General features: G+C 38.4%; 1 protein-coding gene across 1 annotated transcript in view; it reads right to left on the bottom strand.

The window, feature by feature from the left end:
* LOC150085306 (voltage-gated potassium channel subunit beta-2-like) overlaps window positions 1-24,697 on the bottom strand; it is a 355,409-nt gene that overhangs the window by 146,618 nt on the left and 184,094 nt on the right. The window contains exon 4 of the mRNA XM_090373139.1: window positions 14,600-14,643. Coding sequence (XP_090229265.1) covers window positions 14,600-14,643 — 44 coding nt within the window. The remainder of the gene's footprint in view (window positions 1-14,599; window positions 14,644-24,697) is intronic.

Genomic DNA, 24,697 nt, shown 5'->3' on the forward strand with positions numbered 1-24,697 from the left:
CATGAATTTCTAATATAGGTTCTTGTTGCGTTTTGTCATCTGTATCCATTTCTGCAGTATTAATTTGGGTTTTAGTAGAAGATTCAGCATTTGTCATCCTGGTCTCACTTTGTGACTTGATGCCACTAGTGGTGGGGATGGAAATTGGGGTATTACAAGTCTGGTCTCTGTTGTTTTGCTTCAAGGATGGCTGAGGAACTGAAAGCTGAGCTCTAGCCCATTCAGCAAGTGATATGTTCGGCGGAACTGAGTCATTGGTTTGTGTAGCAATTGAACGATATTTCTTTCTAACATCTGCATACGTACGTGGAGGAGTATCTTTCAGTATTTGTCGTCTCGCTTCCTGATAAGTCACTTTATTTTCAACTTTAAATTTCTGTATTTTTTTCCCAACTTTCCATAGCTCGCAATTTCTAGAATATGCAGGATGATCTTCCCTGCAGTTAGGGCAAACTGGAGATGTAGCAGTACAGTCTGTTTGAGTGTGATCCTGGGATCCACATTTTGGGCATATTGTGTTTCCTCGACATGTTGCCTGAGAGTGTCCGAACTTCTGACACTTATAACACCGTATTGGATTTGGTATATACGGGCGGATATGGCAATTTAGATAACCAGCTTTTACAGTATTTGGTAAGTTTGGAGTATTGAATGTGAGAATTACACTGCGGGTTGGAATGAGATTGCCATCTCTACGTGTCAAAATTCTCTTAGCTTGTATGACCTTTTGGTCTTTAAGTTCTTGTACAAGCTCCTCTTCTGTTACATTCAATAGATCCCACTCAGAGATCATAAAGGGAACTATTTAGGGTTGAGTGATATTTTAACAGGGATACCACCAAATGTAGTCATCTTTAACAACAATTCTGAATGTTTCGACTGTGTAGTTTCCACAAGCAAATCCCCTGACTGTAACCTTTTGACCATTTTAGGTGATCCAGCAGCATTTTCTAGAAATCTCTGTATAATAAATGGAGAGAGTTTGCTCACCGATTGACTAGTTAAGGAATGGATAATCAGGAAAGTTGGATACTCAGGTTGATGATTATCTATTTTTAAGCGCTTATGTTGTGCACTACCTTCTTCAGAGTTATACCAATCTATGGTATTTGAGCTTGAAGGCTCTAAGGCTGGATAATTTTCTTTATCCATGTCGGCTCCTTTTTGCCCTGGGGGATTAGCTTTTCCACCCAGGTTACCGGCCCCGCCACGGGGAGGCAGGAGCAGTGCCGCTTGTGGCCAAGCGTAGGAGTTAGTACAGTTAGTATATACAATAAATAAAGAAAAAGATACTTTCCTTTTTCTGGCTCTCTTTCTATACTTTTAAAAAGTAGAGCGGATCAACAGAAAGTCTTATGAATGAAATGAAACAAGGAAAAACTCAGTCGCTTTAGAAAGTCGCAGCACTATTTAGCACAGAAAATCACTTGGCCTCAAGAATCGCTTGGCACTCGGGGCCGAGCTCTCCGTCGTGGGATTTTTATAATGTCATGCTAACCCCTTCTGGAGTTAGGATTGATCCTTGCCATGTGGGCTTCATATTGCACTCCCATGACTTTCTACCCCTGAGTCCAGTACCCTTCCCCACTCTTCCCATCTCTAGATAGCAGGTTCCCTTCTCCGTGCCTGCTCTTTTTTTTTTTTTTTTTTTTTTTAACTACATTGTACCCTACCTTTCTTCACTATTTCCTTACTCTCTCCTTCCAATTTTTTTTTGTATCATTAATTACATTAAAAGAATTAAATGTTGAATAAAATAAATTAAATGCAATTTGCAAAAAATTATTCATTTATTTAAATTTATCAACACGCATTTTTTCCAGATTTTTAATTTCTATTTTGTTTTCACAAACTCTTAGCATCCATGCGGAAGAACAAGACTACAAAGTCATTTGACTTATAATTTTAAAAGTATGCATAGTGCAAAATCACAGTTTCTCAACCCAAAGGGTTTAGAGGTTATTAAAATGTCCCTCGGTAAAGTGTCAAATGCTGGTGTCTTCTAGTTTTTGATGAGATGAGATACTGGCAGATGAAATCTTTTATTCCATTTCATTTCATAGTACAGTAGAGTGTCAGTTATCCAGAATAATTAATGTTGGACCTCTTCCAGATAGCAAAATTTTCCAGATAATCGAACGTAAGGTAAAATTAAATAAATTATGTTAAAATGTATTAAGGTAAAAGAAAAAGACTTTAAATAGAATGAAAAAAATATATATATTTAATTAAAAATAATCATAATGTGTGCATAAAAATTTGCACATTTACATATGTATGTATATTTGGATAGGTATTTTACTGCAAATTTTATATGGAAAAAAATTCAAAGTAATTTTTTAAAATAATGTTCAATCGCTTTTTGTTTCATTTGTTGTGGCCTTTTTTTTGCTACGAAATCTCTCAAGTTCTTTAATAATACCAATTTGAAGGAGAATAGGCCTGTGGTACTTGATTCCATGATTTAAGAGAGTAATATCATACATCCAATGGAAACAATAACTAGATTTTAATAAGTACAGTAAGTTAAGTCTTCAAACAGGCCTCTGAGGTTGGGTATGTTCATATTGTAGTTTTAAATGTTTTTCACCAACCTTATGTAGAAATAAAACACAAAGAAAACGAAAACTGGAATCTTGATAACTATGTATTTATAATAAGTTATATTTGTCTGTATTTACAATAAATTATATTAACTTTACAATTAAAATATATGAAATATACATATAAAATATACATGGGGAGAATGGCTTCTCCCCATTCATACAATTTACCTCGGAGGCAGAAGAAGGAGGAGTTTTGCCGTTCCTAGATGTGTTGGTCTGTAGGGAAGACCAACAACTAAAGACTAAGGTCTATAGGAAATCGATGTGTAAAGGTCAATATTCGCACTACAATTCAGCTCAGGCCAACCATCATAGGAACAGTGTGGTTAGAACATTAGTTGACAGGGCAAAAATCACACTGTAGTACCTCCGAGGATAGGAAGACAGAGTATGAATGTGTCACGACGGATCTTACAAAATGTGGCTACCCCCAGAGGATTATAGAAAAATATATTAAAGGAAATCAGAGGAGAGGCGAATCTTTTACGCCAGTATCCACTGCATATATTCCCTACTATCCGGGTCTAACCGATCACATAACTAGAATACTAAGAAATTATCAGACGCGTTGTATGCAGCTTCCGGGGCGGAGGCTGCACACAATCGTGTCACGAGTAAAGGACCCCATTCAAAAAGAGAATGCAAGTGGGGTCGTATACAGTATTAGATGCCCAGATTGTGGGGAGTGTAATGTAGGGGAAACAAAACGCCGTCTCAAAGACCGTCTGGGGGAGCACACTAAGGCAATAAGAAGTGCGGACTATGGTAAGTCCGCCGTGGCCGAGCATTTTTGGGAGAGGCAGCACCACATCTCCCCGGACGAGGCTATCATCACCGATCGGGCGAATAAGTTCTGGGACCGGAAGTGGCTTGAGAGTTTGCGGATCTGTTCCACAGCGAACATTAATAGAGATAGAGGAATGTGGATCCATCCCCTCTTTGAGGCTACTATCCTCAGAAGGGATGAACGGTTCCACATGACCCACTCTCGAGCCACTTCCGATTCCGTAACACAAGAGAACGGAACACGTGGGAATGAAACACGTGATGAATACCGTGAACCTGCTGGTATTTAAAGACGCACCGCAGAACAAAGAAAATACCGCTGAAGAAGAAGGCAGGAGCCTTCGAAAGCTTTGGTTTTATCGATTTTAATTTAGTATATTTTAATGTATTTTATTGTTCTTAACCCAGTATATTTTAATGTATATTTTATATGTATATTTCATATATTTTAATTGTAAAGTTAATATAATTTATTGTAAATACAGACAAATATAACTTATTATAAATACATAGTTATCAAGATTCCAGTTTTCGTTTTCTTTGTGTTTTATTTCTACATAAGGTTGGTGAAAAACATTTAAAACTACAATAGTAAGTTAAGATAATACGAGTAGCTTTCAGGGTAACGAACCAATTTTTCAGCAAGTGAAAATAAATACATACAGAATACTAACAAAATATGAACATGAAATAAGAACATGATAGATCAATTTGCCTAAGTGACACTGAACACTGCAATCACGGAACATTTCTGGTCAACTCATGACCTTAACCCCAGACGCGATTATGAGGTAACTGACCAATCCCAACACTACCGTTTTGGTTAGAATCGTTAAATATATCAAGCTGTCCAAAAGACTTAAATCGCTGCAAGGGTACAAAGGCTACACCCAATCTTGGAATCAACAATTTTGAAACTCTACAAACGCTGGGAGCAATGCCATACACGTCTGTGCATCAACAATGAGCACTGATCTAGTGCTCATTGTTGATGAGCACTGATCTAGTGAATGAATATTTGCACAATCTCGCGGTCATCTGAGCATGCACAGCTCATTTAATATTTATTTTATTCTATTTTGTTAGTATTCTGTATGCGTTTATTTTCCCTTGCTGAAGAAGGGGTTCGTTACTTGAAATTCATTACTGAAAGCTACTTGTATTATCTTAACTTAACTTACTTATTAAAATCTGGTTACTGTTTCCACTGGATGTGTGGTATTACTTTCTTAATATCAATTTGATTATATTGCATTATTCCTGGTTTTCTGTCCATTTCAGTTTGTTGACATTTTACCATAAAAAACTGAAAAATAATAAAGCCTTCGATAACACTAGCTGCAAAGGCAACGATTTTTCTCAGAAAGCCTTGGTGTTCTGTCAAATGTGCTTTTAAAATAATTACTTCTTTCAATTCCAGTGCAGTGTAGTATATATTGAATAGATATGTAAGTCCTGTCTGTATATTTTATGCCCTCATTTACATACTTTAAATGAATTTTAACATTGTTTGAATTATAAAATAATCAATTTATTATAATTTTATCATTACATAAATTATTCAGAAATTAATAATGCTAATGTACATAAAATCAATTATGACAATGTTGTAATTAAATTCTTATACTGCAATTAGTATACTTAAGCAATTCTATGAAAAAAATATGTTATCAAAGAATGCTATACGATGAGAATAAAGGATGAGGGATGCTTGTGCATATTTGTATATGTCACTCATTACATTGTTCCAATGTTTTCATTCAAGCTTAGACCGGGGTTCGAGCCCGTCACCACCAAATATGGATGGTGCGGAAAGGTCAGGGAATGACCACCGCATATCCCGGAGCAATATGGCCTTAGTTGCTAATGCTCCTAAAAACCAAATAACAAACAAACAATAACATCATTCAAGCTTTTACAGTTCATAACTGCTTTGCAAAAATTTATTTGGCAAGGTAAAGAAAGCCAATACGAGAACGGCGAGAAAAGTCGGATAACTTACGCGGAAAATTAGTTTCCCAATATGGCACTCTAGCACTGCTTGCTCGGTAAACAGACGGCAGGTGTTATCGGTCTGGAGCAAAGTCAAGAATGATATACTGATTGACAGGTAGGCATGACAAACGATGTGCTGATTAGGTGCGCAAACACAACATATGATAACATCAGTTTAGCAGCCCTCAGAAGCACTAACAGTAACTTGCCCTAATGAGCACTTTCCATAATGGTGAAAAAAGATCAGGTTACCTCCACTTGAATCCCATGAGAGCTTGAACCCCTCCCGTAGTGGAGGGGGTAACCTAACCTTCTTTCTTTAGAATCACAGTCATATTTAGAAATACATTCATAAAAAAATAAATTTTTTTATGACTGTATTATTATTTTCTTGTTCAATAATATGCCCTAATGGTGAAAAAAGATCAGGTTACGAAATACAACGAAAAATAAAGAAACCTTTTCCTTTTTTCATAACCAAACCTAAAACAACAATATAGTAAAAATACTCATGAACTCCAAAAATCTGCTTTTAATAATGAGAAAAAAACATAATGAAGAACATAAAAATGAATGGAACAAAACTTTTATTTAGTTTTCATCAAAAAATGAACCAACGTTTTATGTTCCTTAAAAATTTATTCCATCTTTAAAAGATTCATTGCTGCTATTACCTTTTATCGTTCATCACAAAACTATTATGCACCATTTTTTACTCATAAATACACAATAATGCCAACCAATGATTACACAGTAGCTTGTCATCCCCACCACCAATCATGTCATCGTTTTCCACGCCTACCCGCCAATCAATATATCCTTCTCGATTTTGGCTCCAGACCGATAACACCCACCGTCTGTTTACCGAGCAAGCAGCGCTAGTCTGGTATCAGGAAACTAATTTTCTGCGTAAGTTATCCGACATTTCTCGTTGTTCTCGTGTTGGCTTTCTTTACCTTAGCCATTTTTTTTTTATATATTTAAATTTTTTTGAATTCATTAAAAATTTGTTTTGAATGTAAAAATAAATTTATTTTTACATTCATATTTACAAAAATAAAAAAAAAATGCTTTTATGGTCTCATGCTTCTTTTAAGAATTCTCAACACAGAAGACTGATTACAGCCAACATTTTTTGGAAATATATTGACTAGAAGTCCTCCTTATCAAGAATAATAATTAGTTTTTCTTCTTCAGAATTAATAGCAGGTGGATGCTTTTATACACAGGATGATATAAAAACATCTGTTATATAGCTTCCAAAGGAGAATGATGTAAATCTGCAAATATAGTATGATGCAGTAGTACTCAAATATTACATGATGAAATAATGCCATCAAGTGAAATAGTTTCATGTACAAAGAAATCTAATGGAATAATCCACTTTAAGAGGGTTATACAATTTCTGGAAGAAAGAGAATATGTTAAAGCAAACCTAATCTAACCCAACCCTTTGGTTGGTGCTAACCTATCTTTTTATTAGTCATGGTGAGGCTAGATTATTTACAAGGTTTGGCAATTAAGTTCCAGAACTGTGTCAATTAAAAAAAATAAATAAATAAAAGCAGATGTTAGAATGAAAAGTGCTTTTAATATTTTTCAAAGTAATCACCTTGAGCACCAGCACACCTGTGATAATCTCTCGTAGAGATGCTGGCAACATTTTTTAAATGCATTTGAACTGAGTGCCACGTTTCTTTTAATACCCTCTACTTCACCAAATCATTGTCTTTTCAGTCAGTATGTATTTGATTTTGGAAAACAAGTAGCAGTTCAGAAGAGATAAATCAGCAGAATCAGTGCAGTGTTATGATTATCAAGGAGCTTTTAGCATTATCAAGCAACAGGAACCAGCTCCCTTTTTCTTGAAACTATGGCCTTATTTGGTGAACTCTTTTAACCCAAAAATACAAACTTGTGCATATTCACTATGGAACAAATTTCTTGTGAATGGGAATTATTTCCTTGCTATCAAAAAAGAGATCATCAATTTGGGGGAAAAAAAATTTTTGCAGAGCAGCCTTCATGGTTGCATTACAGCTATTGTGTTATTCAAGGCAATGACTGCATCAAGTAATTGAAAAAAGCATGAACACTACATTTTTTTTTAATTAGTGTTGCAGCTTAAAACTTCTTCAAATGACCTTGTAGAGGGAAGTACAACAGTTTGAAATTATACATGCTATCTATGCAAATCATGTAGAATGACATTCAATTATCTAGATTCAAGATAGTTTATGCTGCAACACTGCTCATTATACCATACCACATGTTTGCCCTAATTTGGAAGTTACATCAACAGCACTGGAGTGTTACAGACTAGGCATACATAGTTCCTGTTTTAATTAAAATAGCATAAGGAAAGTGGCATTTGACTCAAAAAAAAAAAAATCTTAAAAGCCAGTTCTCAGAACAGTCGGAGAATTATTTCCTTTTAGCATTAGCAAACCCACATGATGCAAGAAAGCAAGCTTATATAGCATCAGCCCAAAAAAAAAAAAAAAAAAAGCTTCTCATTTCACCCATCCACTCGCACCAAATGTTTGTATAGTTCTGCTTTGAATCTATTTCAGCTGTCAACTTTTACAACAACAGATGGAAGTTTGTTCGGGCAATCAAATACTCGCTGGCTGAAGGCAAACTTCCGCACATCTATCCTACGACCGTCTTTCCTCACTTTGAATTTATGCCCTCCCAGGCGATTATTCTGAGCAAGAGGAAGAATCCCATCAGCATTGATGGCATTCATAAAATGAGGTCTGCAGACCTCATTTTAGAAAGTATGTAGATTTCCTTGAGCATGTACAGAGAAGGCCAATAAGATTGTTGAGGGGAATGAAAGGATCCTCTTACTAAGAGAGACTTAAGGTCTGCAAATTGCAGTAGCTGGAGACTAGGCACCTGGGACAGGATCTGATTGAGGTGTGTAAGGCTTTCAATGGGTTGACCATGCTGAATTCTAATGGGATTCTTCCATTTGCTCAGATTACAAACTTAAAGAGACATTAATTCAAATTGAGGAAGGACAGTTGTAGAATAGATGTGCAGAAATTTGCCTTTAGCCAGTGGGTGGTTAATTTCTTGAACAAACTTCCATCTGTCATTGTAGAAGTTGATAGCTTAAACAGATTCAAGGCAGAACTAGACAAACATTAGGACAGGTGGACGAGTGAAATGAGAAGGTGGTGTGTGTGCTTTTTTTTTTTTTTTTTTTTTTTTTGGCTGATGCTATATAAGCTTCCTTTCTTGCATCATGTGCCCTTGCTAATGCCAAATGAGGAATTCTGTAGGAAAATGGAGGACAGAAGGGAAGGAATTCTTGAAGTTAAACATAAGAAAGGTACCCGGGGTGGATGGGATCTATCCAGTTATATTAAAGGAGGCAGTAAAGGAAGTAAACAAACCCTTAGCCATAATTATGAGAGCATCCTTGGACTCAGGGGAGTCCTGACAGACTGGAGATGTGCAAACGTATCCCCAATTCACAAAGGGGGATCAAAGGGTGAGGCGAGTAATTACAAACCTGTTAGTTTTACTTCTGTTCTGGAGAAAATTATATAGTCACTAGTTAAAGAAGCACTGCAGGATCATCTAGACAAGACTGCAGTTATAGTTAAGACACAGCATGGGTATTTTTAAGGGGAAGTCTTGTTTAACCAATTTGATTGGATATTATGATGTGGTTACAAAGAACTGGATGCAAAAAATAATTTTGATATCATATACTTGGATTTCAGGGAAGGTTTTTGATAATGTTGTGCACAGAAGACTACTGTACAAATTGGTGCAGTATGGTATTAAGGGCAAGTTGCTACAATGGATAAAAGGATAGTTGAGTGGAAGAAGACAGAGTGTAGTAATCAATGGACGCTGCTCTTCATGGACTATAGTTATTAGTGGTGTCCCCCACGGATCAGTGTTGGGCCCACTATTGTTTTGTATATTTATCAATGATATTTATGAAGGTACATCAGGCTTAATATCCAAGTTTGCAGATGATACTAAGATTGGTAGGGTTGTTAATGACAATAATGGCAGTGTGCTACTGCAACAGGATCTAGAAAAGTTGGGCAGATGGGCTGAGAAGTGGTAACAGAAGTTTAACATTGAAAAAATGCAATGTACTGCATGTGGGTAGAAGTATCCCCAGAGAAATGTACCAACTGTGTGGTTCTACACTTAGCATTAGTAGAGGCATAAGATACAAGAAAGCAAGCTTATGAAGCATCAGCCAAAAACAAAAAAAAAAAAAAAAAACCATCCTTCCACTTCACCCCCGGTGCCTAGTCTCCAGGCACTGTAATTTGCAAAACTTAAGCCTTTCTTCGTAAGAGCAACCCTTCGTTCCGTTCACTAACCTTGTTGCTCTTCTCTGTACTCGTTCCAGCATCTCTATATCCTTCTTGAAATGAGGCCTCCAGACCTGTATACAGTACTCAAGGTGCGCCCTGACCATTGCCTTATACAAGGGAATAATCACCTCCCTATCCCTGCTAGAAAAATTCCTGTGTATCATTGATAAGACACCATGAGCTACTCTTGCAGCCCGTCTGCACTGCTCAGAGAACTTCATATCTGCCTGCACAATTACCCCAGCTCCTTTTCATTCTCTACCACTGTCAGTGCAGTACCACAGAGTTGATATGTTGCTCTGGGGTTGGTGTTTCCCATATGTAGTACTTTACATTTGTCAATGTTAAACTTCATTTGCCATCTCTCAGCCCATCTGCTCAACCTTTCCAGATCCTGTTGCAGCAGCATAGCGTCAGTAGCGTCCTTAACAACACTGCCAACCTTCATGTCTTCTGCAAACCTGGGCATTAAGCTTGATATACCATCATCAATATTATTTATAAATACAGAAATAAACAATGGACCCAACACTGAACCCTGAGGGACTCCACTAATAACATTAGTCCGCGATGAGCAGTGTCCATTAATTACCACTCTCTGTCTTCTGCGGCATCTCCGTAGCCAGGTGGGAAGGAGCAGCACACACTTCCTGATTAGACCGGGGTTCGAGCCCGTCACCACCAAATACGGAGGATGCGGAAAGGTCAGGAAATGATCACCGCATATCCCCGAGCAATATGGCCTTAGTTGCTAATGCTCCTAAAAACCAAACAATAACTGTCTTCTGCCACTCAACCATCCCTTTATCCATAGCAACAATTTGCCACCAATGCCACACTGCTCCAATTTGTGCAGCAGTCTTCCATGTGCAACAGTATCAAAAGCCTTTCTAAGATCCAAATATACAGGGTGTTTCAGGTAAACGTTTCAGAACTTCTAAGCGGGGTAAGGTACATCCTGACAACTCGAAATCATATACCAATGGGCAGAATCGAAAATTTCGAGCTTTAGTGCAGGGAATCTTAATTTCCCACAAGAACGCCAAGTTAGTAGGATGGATGATTACACGAACGCAGAGTTAGCCGATATGCATTTGGTGTACGGGGCTGCAAATTGTAGTGGGCCAGCAGCACAGCATTTGTACGCGGAACGATATCCGACGAGGCGTATTCCCAGTCATAATTTCTTTGCAAGACTGCACCAGAGGTTAGCTGAGAGAGGTTCATTTGAAAGAGCTGACAGGGACAGGGTAAGAACAGCACGGACTCCAGCCATCGAACAGAATGTGCTGCAGCATGTACAGGGGAATCTAAGAACGAGTACACGAAGTCTAGCAAACGCAGTCGGGGTTTCCCATTGCAGCGTCTGAAGGATTCTCCGAGAACAAGACATGCATCTGTTTCACGTGCAGCGTGTCCAGACACAGCAACCGGAGGATTATGCACCTCGTATTGCTTTCGCACAGTGGTACCTTGGAAAATGTGCTACAAATCCCCTTTTTCCTGCTGAAGTGTTGTTTTCCGATGAGGCATCCTTCACAAGGGAAGGAATTTTCAACACGCATAACGACCATATCTGGGCGATTGAGAACCCGCATGCAATACGACGTCGTGCAGCACAGATTTGATTTTCGGTCAATGTATGGGCCGGTATTATGGGAGATCACCTCATTGGACCTTACCTGTTACTGTGTCGTCTAACCGGACCTATCTACTTGATCTTTCTGCAGCAAGTATTGCCACAACTTTTGAGAGATGAACAGATTTCTGCATCGAAGCAACAGACAATGTGGTTCCAACACGATGGAGCCCCTGCCCATTATAGCGGAGATGTTCGTAACTACCTGGATGTCACATTTGATCAACAGTGGATCGGACGTGGTGGTCCCGTGCGTTGGCCTGCTCGGTCACCCGACCTATCATGTCTTGATTTTTATTTCTGGGGTCATATGAAATCGCTAGTTTATGACACCCCTGTTGACAATGTGGAGGAGCTGGTTGCAAGAATCGCAGTAGCTGCCGAAGAAATTCGAAATTCGCCTGGAGTATTCCAGAATGTTCGGATGTCCATGCGTCCGAGATGTGAGGCGTGCATTGTAGCCCGTGGAAGAAACTTCGAACACTTACTTTAATCCATGTACCTTTTGCTTCTTTTCATGTATTATTAAAACGATTTCTCGCTTACGGTCTCTTTTCTTTATGGTGCTTCTGTGTACAACACCGCTTCAGGAAAGCATTTCCGACCCCACATTGCTATATGATTTCGAGTTGTCAGGATGTACCCTACCCCTCTTAGAAGTTCTGAAACGTTTAACTGAAACACCCTGTATAATATCAAAGTTATTCCTTGCATCCAATTCTTTTGTGACTACATCATAGTATCTAATCAAATTGGTCAGGCAAGACCTTCCTTTAACAAAACCATGCTGTGTCTGAGCTATAACTGAATTCTTGTCAAGATGATCCTGCAGTGCTTCTTTAACCAGTGCTTCCATTAATTTTCCTGGAACAGAAGTTAAACTCACAGGTCTATAATTACTTGTGTCAGCCTTTGATCCTCCTTTGTGAATTGGGGTTACATTTGCACTTCTCCAGTCTGTGGGTACCTCCCCGGAGTCCAAGGAAACTCTCATAATTACGGCTAACGGATTGCTTACTTCCTTTGCTGCCTCCTTTAATATAACTGGATAGATCCCATCCACCCCAGGTGCCTTTCTTGTATTTATCTTCAACCATTTCTCCTCCACTTTACTCTCAATTATTACAAGATCATCTAGCTCAATGCCAGTGTATACTTCATCTATGGCATTCCCCTTCCTGAATAACTCCTCATGTGTGAATGTAGATGCAAAATATTGATTTAGTTGGTTAGCTACCTGAGCAGGATCATCAACAGTTGAACCATCGATATCAAGTGGACCAATCTGATTCATCCCCTTCATTCTAGAGTTTACATAAGTGAAGAACTCTTTTCTGTTTTTCTTTGCATTCTTTGCCAAGGATTTCTCATAATCTGCCTTTGCCTGCCTAATCTCCTTCTTGACTTGGCTACAGACCAGCTTATATCTATCATAGGCTTCCATGTCACCCATTAATTTATATGTATCCCATGCATTTCTCTAATCTGCAATATGTCTCATTAGTTCATCTGACATCCATTTAGGCCTAAGCCTTCAACAATATTTTTTAGTTGGTATGTAAAACCTAGGAGCTTCCAAGATAAGTTCTTTGAATGCTTCCCATTTTGAATTTGCTGTTGGTAACATCATCAGTTGGTCCCACTGTATAGAATTTAAATACTATCTCAGTTCATCATAGTTGCCTTTACGAAAGCAAAAACCCTTCCCTTTATCCCTGATGGTCGTTACCTCTTTGAGTAAATCCTACTTCAGCAAACTGTGATCACTGCCACCTAGTGGTTCCTTTATCTGCAGATTCTTAATGCATGAAGAATCACTACGGATAATCAGATCAAATATATTACTCCCTCTAGTTACTTCCCAAACATGCTGATGTAGAAAACAATCCAATAAATCCACAAAAGCCTTGCTAGTGTGTGAGTGACCAACCCACAAATTCCAGTCAATATCTGGGAAATTCAAATCCTCCAATTTAAGTCTCTCTGATTTAGTGGCCCACTCTATTTCCCTGTACAGTTTCTTATTATACTCATCAGAGTCATTAGGCCTATAGCACACTCCTACTCTCAATTTTGATCTCTCAATGCTTATGTCACACCAAACTGACTCGACACTGCACTCTCCAGCTATGTCGACTGGGTTCACTTCCTTGGATTTTATGTGTTTCTTAACTAATAGCATAACCCCTCCTCCCTTCCTATCCTGTCTATCCTTTCTGTAGAGTTGTACTCCCCAAATTCTAGTTCTGCATTACTTATATCTGTGTTACACCATGTCTCTGATGAGTGGTAGAAAATGAAAAAGACCTGGAAGTAATCATGCAGTGAGATATGATGTTTTCTGGACAGTGCAGACAGGCTGCCAGAGCAGGTCATGGGGTGTTGTCAATGATATACAGGAATTTTGCTAGTAGGGAAAAGATCATTATCCCTTGTATAAAGAAATGGTCAGGCCATGCCTTAAATACTGCATACAGGTCTGGAGGCTTCATTTTAGGAAAGATGTAGAGTTGCCAGGATGAGTACAGAGAAGGGCTACAAAACTGGTGAAGGGAACAAAGAGATCCTCATACCAAGAAAGGCTTAAGTTCTGCAAATTGCAGTATCTGGATACTTGGCACCTGTGAGGTGATCTGACTGAGGTGTATAAGGCCTTGAATGGGTTGAGCAGGCTCAATTCTGATGGGATCCTTTCTCTTGCTCAGATTATGAATCTGAGGGGGCAATTCAAATTGAGGAAAGACAGTTGTAGAATAGATGTGCAGAAATTTGCCTTTAGCCCATGGGTAGTTGATTGCTGGACCAAACTTCCATCTGATGTTGTGGGAGTCGATAGCTTAAATAAATTCAAGGAGGAACTGGACAAACTCTTAGAGGGAATGGATGTGTGAAATCGTTTTATTTTTAAAAATTTTTAATTTTTTTTTTTTTTTTTTTTTTGGCTGTTGCTACATTAGTTTGCTTTCTTGCATCACATTCTTCTACTACATCTGTGGTTTATCACTTTTTGGAAATTATTTATTATTATTACTTTTTTTTTTTTGCTTTTTTGAAGTCACTGATTTTAATTGTATTATATGAAATAATGCCTTCTTATTCAGTATAAAATATGCACTCAATAGCATAATGGTAAATTCTTAAGTAATAATATATGGCTCATACATTATTGTAAACTTATTGCTATCACAAATTTAGTCAGATCTTCAGACATTAATACTTACCAAGTCCAAGATTAGAAATTTTTAATCCAGACTTTCCTAGGTTTCTGAAAAATGGAGCAAAGTTATTAATAAGAATTCAGAAGCCACAATAAGCAACAATCATAAATTTTATTTATTTATTTTTTTGAATTGTAATATGACTTTTGCATGGGGATGTGTTGCCATATCTTTCCATGTTTAACAATTATCTAGACAAGAGGATCATCTAGACAAGACTTCACTTATAGCTTGGACACAGCATGGTTTTGTTAAGGGAAAGTCTTGCTTGACCAATTTGATTGGATACTATGATGTGGTCACAAAAGAACTGGATGCAGGGAATAACTTTGATATTATATATTTGGATCTTAGAAAGTCTATTGATACTGTTGCACATTGAAGACTGCTGAACAAATTGGAGCAGTATGGCATTGGAGGCAAATTGCTGCTATGGATAACGGGATAGTTGAGCGGGAGAAGACAGAGAGTGGTAATCATTGGACACTGCTCATTGTGGACTAATGTTATTAGTGGAGTCCGTCAGGGTTCAGTGTTGGGTCCATTGTTGTTTTCTGTATTTATAAATGATACTGATGATGGTATATCAAGCTTAATGTCCAAGTTTGCAGATGAAACAAAGGTTGGCAGGGTTGTTAAGGACACTATTGATAGTACGCTGCTGCTGCAAAAAGATCTAGAAAAGTTGAGCAGATGGGCCGAGAGGTGGCAAATGAAGTTTAACATTGACAAATGGAAAGTACTACTTATGGGAAACAATAACCCCAGAGTAACGTATCAACTCTGTGGTACTACACTGACAGCGGTAGAGAACGAAAAGGACCTGGGGGTAATTGGGCTGGCAGATATGAAGTTTTCTTGGTGCCTCCGTAGCCAGGTGGGCAGGAGTGGCAGTGCATAGCACACCCTTCTTGATTAGACCAGGGTTCGATCCCGTGACCACCAATTACGGAGGATGCGGAAAGGTCAGGGAATAACCACCGCATATCCCCAGAGCAATATGGCCATAGTTGCTAATGCTCCTAAAAACCAAATAACAAACAAACATGAAGTTTTCTGAGCAGTGCGGACAGTCTGCAAGAGTAGCTCATGGTGTCTTGTCAACGATATACAGGAATTTTTCTAGCAGGGATAAGGAGGTGATTATCCCCTTGTATAAGGCAATGGTCAGGCCACACCTTGAGTACTGTATACAGGTCTGGAGGCCTCATTTCAAGAAAGATGTAGAGCTGCTGGAACAAGTACAGAGAAGGGCAACAAGATTAGTGAATGGACCAAAGGGTTGCTCTTACGAAGAAAGGTTTAAGTTTTGCAAATTACAGTGTCTGGAGACTAGGCACCTGCGAGGTTATCTGATTGAGGTGTATAAAGCCTTGAATGATTTGAGCATACTCAATGCTGATGGGATTCTTCCTCTTGCTCAGAATAATCATCTGAGAGGGCATAAATTCAAATTGAGGAAAGACAGATGTAGGATAGATGTGCGGAAGTTTGCCTTTAGCCAGAGGGTAGTTGGTTGGTCGAACAGACTTCCAGCCTTTGTTGTGGAGGTTGAAAGCCTAAATAAATTTAAGGCTAAACTGGACAGGTATTTGGAATGAATGTAGGGGTGAAATGGGAGTGTTTTTTTTTTTTTTTTTTTTGGCTGATGTTGCATAAGCTTGCTTTTTTGCATCATATGCGTCTGCTAATGCTAATTATTTGTGGTTTTTAACATTTATTTTGTGCTTAACCAGCAAATTAAGCAACCTTTGTATCATCTGCAAACTTGGACATTAAGCTTGATATACCATCATTAGTTACATTTTTGAAACCCACTACAATTGGCAATACCAAAGCCCCAAAGGAAATTGGAGTTAGGGGGGCATGGTTAGCATTATTCAGTGTCTAAGTTCCTTGACTAAACTAAACACAAATAAAACAGACAATAACATTTTAAAAATAATAAGTATTCATGTGATATAATTAAAAGTGATAAAGTATAAAGTATAGTGATAAAGTAAAACAATAAAATAAATAGTTTTATTTGCCTTTAACACTTTATTACAGTATACGTTGTAATAATCACTTCATCACCACATAATCATATCAGTCATTATCATATGTTACAAAAAACTGCACAGTGGTAGAATGAAATGTAGAATGGTGAAAATCTAAGTGCTTCAACCTGAGTAGAGTGAAATCCATCTTTAATTTCTAGAAAGAATACAGATAATTTTCAGATATTTCATTGTACTTCCTGTACTACTTCTTACACACACACACAGTAAATAAGGACAGCAATTGTCAATGTAGAAGTGACACATGAAGTTGTACTGAAAAACATTTGAGAATTATCTCTATTCATTCTAGAAATTCATTTGTTCACTCTATTCATTTGTTCTATGCAGTGCACTAGGAAACACACAGTTCGGATTCTGCAGGGGACTAGGCACCAGAGAAGCAATTTTTTGTTTACAAATATTGCTACAAAGGTGCTATGAACATCAAAAAGACGTGTATATATGTTTTATTGACTACGAGAAAGCCATCTATCCGACATCCGTCCTTCCTCAATTTGAATTTATGCCCTCTGAGGTGATTATTCTGAGCAAGATGAAGAATCCCATTGGCATTGAGCATGCTCAAACCATTCAAAGCATTATACACCTCTATCAGATCACCTCGCCGGTGCCTAGTCTCCAGACTCTGTAATTTGCAAAACTTAAGCCTTTCAGTAGACCTTAAGCGATTCAGTAGACCACGACCGCCTAATTGACCGACTGAGAAAACTTGGGCTTGAAAACAATGATATCAACTTTATTACAACTCTCTACTGGAATCAAACAGCCCGGCTTCGCTATGACAACGATCTGACAGACCCAATTCCAATAAAAAAAGGCGTCCGGCAAGGCTGTCCATTATCTCCCATTCTTTTTAACATCTATTCGGAAATGATCTTCAACCAAACACTGGCTGACAAGAACATCGGCATAAAAGTTAACGGACACTACATCAATAACTTAAGATATGCCAATGACACAGCACTAATAGCGGATTCAGAACAAGATTTACAGACCATCTTGAACGAAGTGGACATAGAAAGCCAAGCATGGGGGCTACGAATCAACAAAAAGAAAACAAAGGAGATGAAGGTCAGCAGGACTACAAGCAAAATCACGATCAAACTAAACAACGAAAAATTAGAGCAAATACACTGCTTCAAGTATCTCGGAGTACTCATTGATGACCAGCTGAACCATGAGGCCGAAATCAAAAGCAGAATTGAACAAGCCAGGCAGGCATTCACCAAATGGAGAACCCTCCTCACCGACAGAAGCTTGAACATCATGCTCAAATTACGCACATTGAAACGCTACATCTGGCCAATACTGCTCTACGGTGTAGAAACCTGGACTCTAACATCAGCCACTACAAAAAAGCTCCAGGCCTTCGAAATGTGGCTCTACCGAAGAATGCTGAAAATTCCGTAGACAGCCAAGATAACCAATGCACAGGTCCTGCAGGACATGCACACGGAACGGGACCTGCTCAAAACCATCATCAGCAGGAAATGCAAATACCTAGGTCACATCGCTAGGAACCAACAAAAATATCACCTACTACCACTCATCCTGGAGGGAAAGATCGAAGGCAAGAAACGCCCAGGCAGACCGAAAATGGCATGGCTAGATAACATCAACACCTGGCTTCACATGACAACAGCACAAATTCTACACGCAGCTCTAGACAGAGAACAATATCAAAACGAAGTCGCAAACGCCATTCGGCAGCATTAAAGAAGAAGAAGATTGAAATGCTTGGCTTTTCATTATTCTCCAAAATAGCTACTGCATTTTATTTTATTATAGTAAAAATACAGAAATATTATTTGTAAGTTAAATAGGAAAACTTAGAAAGATTAGTATTAGTAGTGGCAAATGATGCAAAAAAAAAAACAACCTCAAATGACATCGCTCCGTAGCCAGGTGGGAAGGAGCAGCAGTGCATAGCACACGCTTCTTGATTAGACCAGGGTTCAAGCCTGTCACCACCAACGGAGGATGCAGAAAGGTCAGGGAATGACCACCGCAAATTCCCAGAGCAATATGGCCTTAGTTACTAATGCTCCTAAAAACCAAAAAACAAATAACATCAACCAAAAAAAAAACTTTCCCATTTCACCTAGCTATCACCTCCAGTAGTTCATCTAGTTTTTCCTTGAAAACCACAACAACAGATGGAAATTTGTTCCAGCAATCAACCACCACCTGCTGGCTAAAGGCAAACTTCTGCACACCTATTCTGAAACCATTCTTCCTCAATTTGAATTTATGCCTCCTCATGTGAATAGTCTAGGCAAGAGAAAGAATCCCATCATCTCTTTTGAATGGACTGAACCTTGCTCGATTCATTCAATGCCTTAAACACCTCAATCAAATCATCTTGAACTTACCTTGCAGATGCCTAGTCTCCAGATGCCGCAATTTGAAGAACTGAAGATTACTTAGTAAAAGCATTCCCCTCACCAATCTCATTCCAATTCTTTGTACCTGTTCTAGCAATTCATCATTCCTAAAATTAGGCCTCCAGACCTATATGCAGTACTCAAGGTGTGGCCTGACCATTGCCTTATACAATAGGATAATCATTAGCATTAGCATTAGTAGAGGCATATGATGCAAGAAAGCAAGCTTATTCAGCATCAGCCAAAAAAAAAAAAAAAAAAAAAAAAACCCACTCCCATTTTACCCCTCCGTTCGTTCGAAATACCTGTCCAGTTGAGCTTTAAATTTGTTTAGGCTATCAACTTCAACAACAAGTGATGGAAGTCGGTTCCACCAACCAACCACCCGCTGGCCAAAGGCAAATTTCCGCACATCTATCCGACATCCGTCCTTCCTCAATTTGAATTTATGCCCTCTGAGGTGATTATTCTGAGCAAGATGAAGAATCCCATTGGCATTGAGCATGCTCAAACCATTCAAAGCATTATACACCTCTATCAGATCACCTCGCCGGTGCCTAGTCTCCAGACTCTGTAATTTGCAAAACTTAAGCCTTTCTTCGTAAGAGCAATCCTTTGTTCCATTCACTAATCTTGTTGCCCTTCTCTGTACCCGTTCCAGCAGCTCTACATCCTTCTTGAAATGAGGCCTCCAGACCTGTATACAGTACTCAAGATGTGGCCTAACCATTGCCTTGTACAAGGGAATAATCACCTCCTTATCCCTGCTAGAAAAATTCCTGTATATCATTGACAAGACACCATGAGCTACTCTTGCAGCTCGTCTGCACTGCTCAGAGAACTTCATATCTGCCTGCACAATTACCCCCAGGTCATTTTCATTCTCCACCACTGTCAGTGTGGTACCGCAGAGTTGATACGTTGCTCTCGGGTTACTTTTTCCCATATGTAGTACTTTACATTTGTCAATGTTAAACTTCATTTGCCACCTCTCAGCCCATCTGTTCAACCTTTCCAGATGCTGTTGCAGCAGCACAGCGTCAGTAGTGTCCTTAACAACCCTGCCAACCTTTGTATCATCTGCAAACTTGGACATTAAACTTGATATCCCATCATCAATATCATTCATAAACACCGAAAACAACAACGGACCCAACACTGAACCCTGAGGAACTCCACTAAGAACATTAGTCCACATTGAGCAGTGTCCATTGATTACCACTCTCTGTCTTCTGCCACTCAACCATCCCCTTATCCATAGCAGCAATTTGCCTCCAATGCCACACTGCTCCAATTTGTGCAGCAGTCTTCCATGTGCAACAGTATCAAAAGCCTTTCTAAGATCCAAATATATAATATCAAAGTTATTCCCTGCATCCAGTTCTTTTGTGACTACATCATAGTATCCAATCAAATTGGTCAGGCAAGACCTGCCCTTAACAAAACCATGCTGAGTCTGAGCTATAACTGAATTCTTGTCTAGATGATCCTGCAGTGCTTCTTTAACCAGTGCCTCCATTAATTTACCTGGAACAGAAGTTAAACTAACAGGTCTATAATTACTTGTGTCAGCCTTTGATCCTCCTTTGTGAATTGGGGTTACATTTGCACATCTCCAGTCTATGGGTACCTCCCCTGAGTCCAAAGAAGCTCTCATAATTATGGCTAGGGGTTTGCTTACTTCCTTTGCTGCCTCCTTTAATATAACTGGATAGATCCCATCCACCCCAGGTGCCTTTTTTATGTTTATCCTCAACAATCTCTCCTCCACTTTCCTCTCAGTTATTACAAAATCATCCAGCTCACTGCCAATGTTTACTTTACCTACATCATTCTCCTTCCTGAATAACTCCTCATGCGTGAATGTAGATGCAAAATACTCGTTTAGATTGTTAGCCACCTGAGCAGGATCCTCAACTGTTGAACCATCAATATCCAGTGGACCAATCTGATTCATCCCTTTCCTTCTCGAGTTTAAATATGTAAAGAACTCTTTTCTGTTTTTCTTTGCATCCTTTGCCAAGGATTTTTCGTAGTCTGCCTTTGCCTGCCTAATCTCCTTTGTGACTTGGTTACAGACCAACTTATATCTATCATAGGCTTCCATGTCACCCATTAATTTGTATGTATCCCATGCATTTTTCTTCTCCTTATCCCTACTAACAAAATTTTTAGTATATCATTGACAAAACCCTATGAGCTGTCCTGGCAGCCTCTCTGCCCTGTTCAGAGAACTACATATCTGACTGAGAATTACACCCAGGTATTTTTCATTTTCCACTACCTTGAGTGTAGTACCACCCAGATAGTATGTTACTCTGGGATTACTACTGCCCATATGCAGTACTTCACATTTGTCAATATTAAACTTCAATTGCCATTTCTCAGTCCATCTGTCTAATATTTCTAGATCTTGCTGCAGTAACACTGACATTAACAATCCTGCCAAGCTTTGCATTATCTGCAAACATAGACATTAAGCCTGATAGACCTTCGTCAATATCATTAAATAAATCGAGAAAACAACGATGGGTCCAGCACCAAACCTTGGGGGACTCCACTAATAACATTAGTCCACAAAGAGCAGTGTTCACTGATAAACACCCTCTGTCTTCTTCCCCTCAACCATAACAGTAACTTTTTCTTAATGTCACACTGCTTCAATTTGTACATCAGTCTTTTATGTGTAACAGAATCAAACACTTTCCTGAAATCCAAAGTAGAATTGATGCAAGAAAGCAAGTGGCTAAGGTAAAGAAAGCCAACACAAGAACGACGAGAAACATCGGATAACTTATGCGGAAAATTAGTTTCCCAACACCGGACTCTAGTGCTGCTCGCTCAGTAAACAGACGGTAGGTGTTATCAGTTTGGAGCCGAAATCGAGAAGGATATTATTATTATTATTATTATTATTAGCCATATGATGCAAGGAAGCCTGAGGCTTATGCTGCACCAGCCAAAAAAAAAAAAAAAAAAAAAATTCCCTGAGTTACCCTGAGAGAGAGAAAGAGAGAGAAAGAGAGAGAGAGAGAGAGAGAGAGAGTGTCAGAAGTAGAAAGGAATCACCAAGAAAGAGAAGAATGATGATATCCAGCTCAGGACCCTGGGTTTGCCAAGCCCATACTCACCAGATGTGAGTCCCTGGGGTCAATTGATTGACAGGTAGGCATGGCAAACGATGAAATGATTGGTGGTGGGTGCGACAGAGGACAAGCTATTGTGTAGTATTAGTTGGCATTATAATGTATATTTATGAGTAAAGAATGCAGATTTTTTTGGAGTTCATGAGTGTTTTTACTATACTGTTGATTTAGGTTTGGTTAAGAAAAAAAGGAAACGGTTTCTTTATTTTTCGTTACATTACGTAATCTGAACTTAAATGGTAGGTTAGGAAATAATAGAAACGGTTTCCTTATATTTAGTGACCTAACCTTAAACGTTAGGTTAGGAAAGAAATAATATAAGAAAAGAAAGAAAGATTCTATATATATATAGTACAATGATAAAAAAAAAATAATAATAATATTTTGTTAATAAACAATTTACACGCTATTCCACATGATTTTAAAAAAAAAAAAAAAAGGTTAGGTTACCCCCTCCATTTCGGGACAGGGTTCAAGCTCCCATGGGATTCAAGTGGAGGTAACCTGACCTTTTTTCACCATTCGGGCATATTATTGAACAAGAAAATAAAAATAGTCATAAAAAAAATTATTTTTTTTATGAATGTATTTCTAAATATGACTGTGATTGATTCTAAAGAAAAAAGGTTAGGTTACCCCCTCCACTTCGGGAGGGGTTCAAGCTCCCATGGGATTCAAGTGGAGGTAACCTGACCTTTTTTCACCATTATGGAAAGCGTTCATTAGGGCAAGTTACCATTAGTGCTTCTAAAATGATACTAACCCAATGTTATCATGTGTTGTGTTCACGCACCACATCGTTTGCCACGCCTACCTGTGAGCAGCGCTAGAATGCCGTATCAGGAAACTAATTTTCCATGTAAGTTATTCGGCATTTCTCGTCGTTCTCGTGTTGGCTTTCTTTACCTTCGCCAAGCAAGCTTATAAAGCAATAGCAATGGGAGGGAGAACCATCCCATCTCACGTGTCCATCCTCTCCAATAATTAGTCTAGTTTGAATTTATTCAAACTATCCCTTTCAAAAACAACAGATGAAAGTTTGTTCCAACAATCAACTGCCACTGGCTGAAAACAAACTTCTGCACATCTATCCATCAACTATCCTCCCTCAATTTGAATTTATGTCAGCGCATGTGTGTAATCTGAGCAAGAGGAAGAATGCCACCAGCACTGAGCTTACTCAATCCATTCAAGCCCTTAAACACCTCAGTCAGATCTCCTCACAGGTGCCTAGGCTCGATGCTTAAGTTTTCAAAATTGAAACCCTCTTTGGTAAGACTACCTTTTTGTTCCTTTTACCAATCTCATTGCTCTTCTCTACATCTGTTCCAGCAGATTTACATCCTTCCTAAAATGAATTTTGAGTCTTAAGTACTGCATTCAGTCTTCCACACCTGTATGCAGTACTCAAGATACAGCTTTATTGTTATGTTGTACAATGGGATAATCGTCTCATTATCCCTGCTAGAAAAGTTCCTGTATATCATTGATCAAACCCCATGAGCTGTCTTGGCAGCGCCTGTCTGCACTGCTCACAGAACTTCATATCTAACTGCACAATTACCCCCAGATCTTTTTCATTCTCCACTATCCTGAGTGTAGTTCCACACAGTTGGTACATTAATCTGTGGTTACATTAGTACTGCATGTGGGTAGCAGCAAGGTTACTGCTACCCTCATGCAGTATCTTGCATTTGTCAATGTCAAAATTCAACTGCGATTGCAGCCCATTTGCAGTACTCAGAGCTGCACCAATCTGGTGGTGCAAGTGATGTACCACATCAGGGCGGCAGAGACTAAGAGGGGATAAAGACCAATGTTCTGTAAACACTAAAAGAGAGGACAAAGACTAAAGAGACTAAAAGTTCAATGTATCGAAGGATGTGTTTTGTCATATTTTATATTAAGAAATAATGAATTTTAAATTTAAAACTTTTTTTAAAAAAAATATTTCTCAGATGTCTGACAGAAGGAAGCGACTCTGATTATGAATAGAGAAAAAGAAAAAAAATAATAAAAAGAAACCAAATAAAAAAAAAAACAATAAAAAGAAACCAAATAAAAAAAATAAAAAAACAAGTTCGATTACCAGGTTTCTAGACATCCAGCCACAGCCAGGTCCACTGACTTCGATTTCCTCTAACTTTACTACTATTCATGAAGAAACTGAAACACGTAAATTATCACCTGTCCACCTTGTCCAAGATGTTGACATTCCAATTCCAAGAAAACACTAGGTGCAAGTGAGCAAATTATGTTCATGTTAGAGAATAGTATCATATGTTGTTTCAAGATCTACTAATTATCACTATGGTAGACCAGTAAATGTCCACATATTATAAATAAATAAGTAAAGTAGTTAGTTGAAAACAAACCAGAACATTAAAAAAGTTGATTTTCCAACAAGATAAAGATAACAATAGAAGAAACTTTATATTGAATTACATTAAAAAATTACAATACAGTGACAATTACAACTTTCATAATCGGTTACTGTATTGATTTCGC

This window comes from Mastigoproctus giganteus, chromosome 5 (genome assembly GCF_048544385.1).
Source record: "Mastigoproctus giganteus isolate SK-2022 chromosome 5, ASM4854438v1, whole genome shotgun sequence".
In the NCBI taxonomy this organism is placed as follows: Eukaryota; Metazoa; Arthropoda; class Arachnida; order Uropygi; family Thelyphonidae; genus Mastigoproctus; species Mastigoproctus giganteus.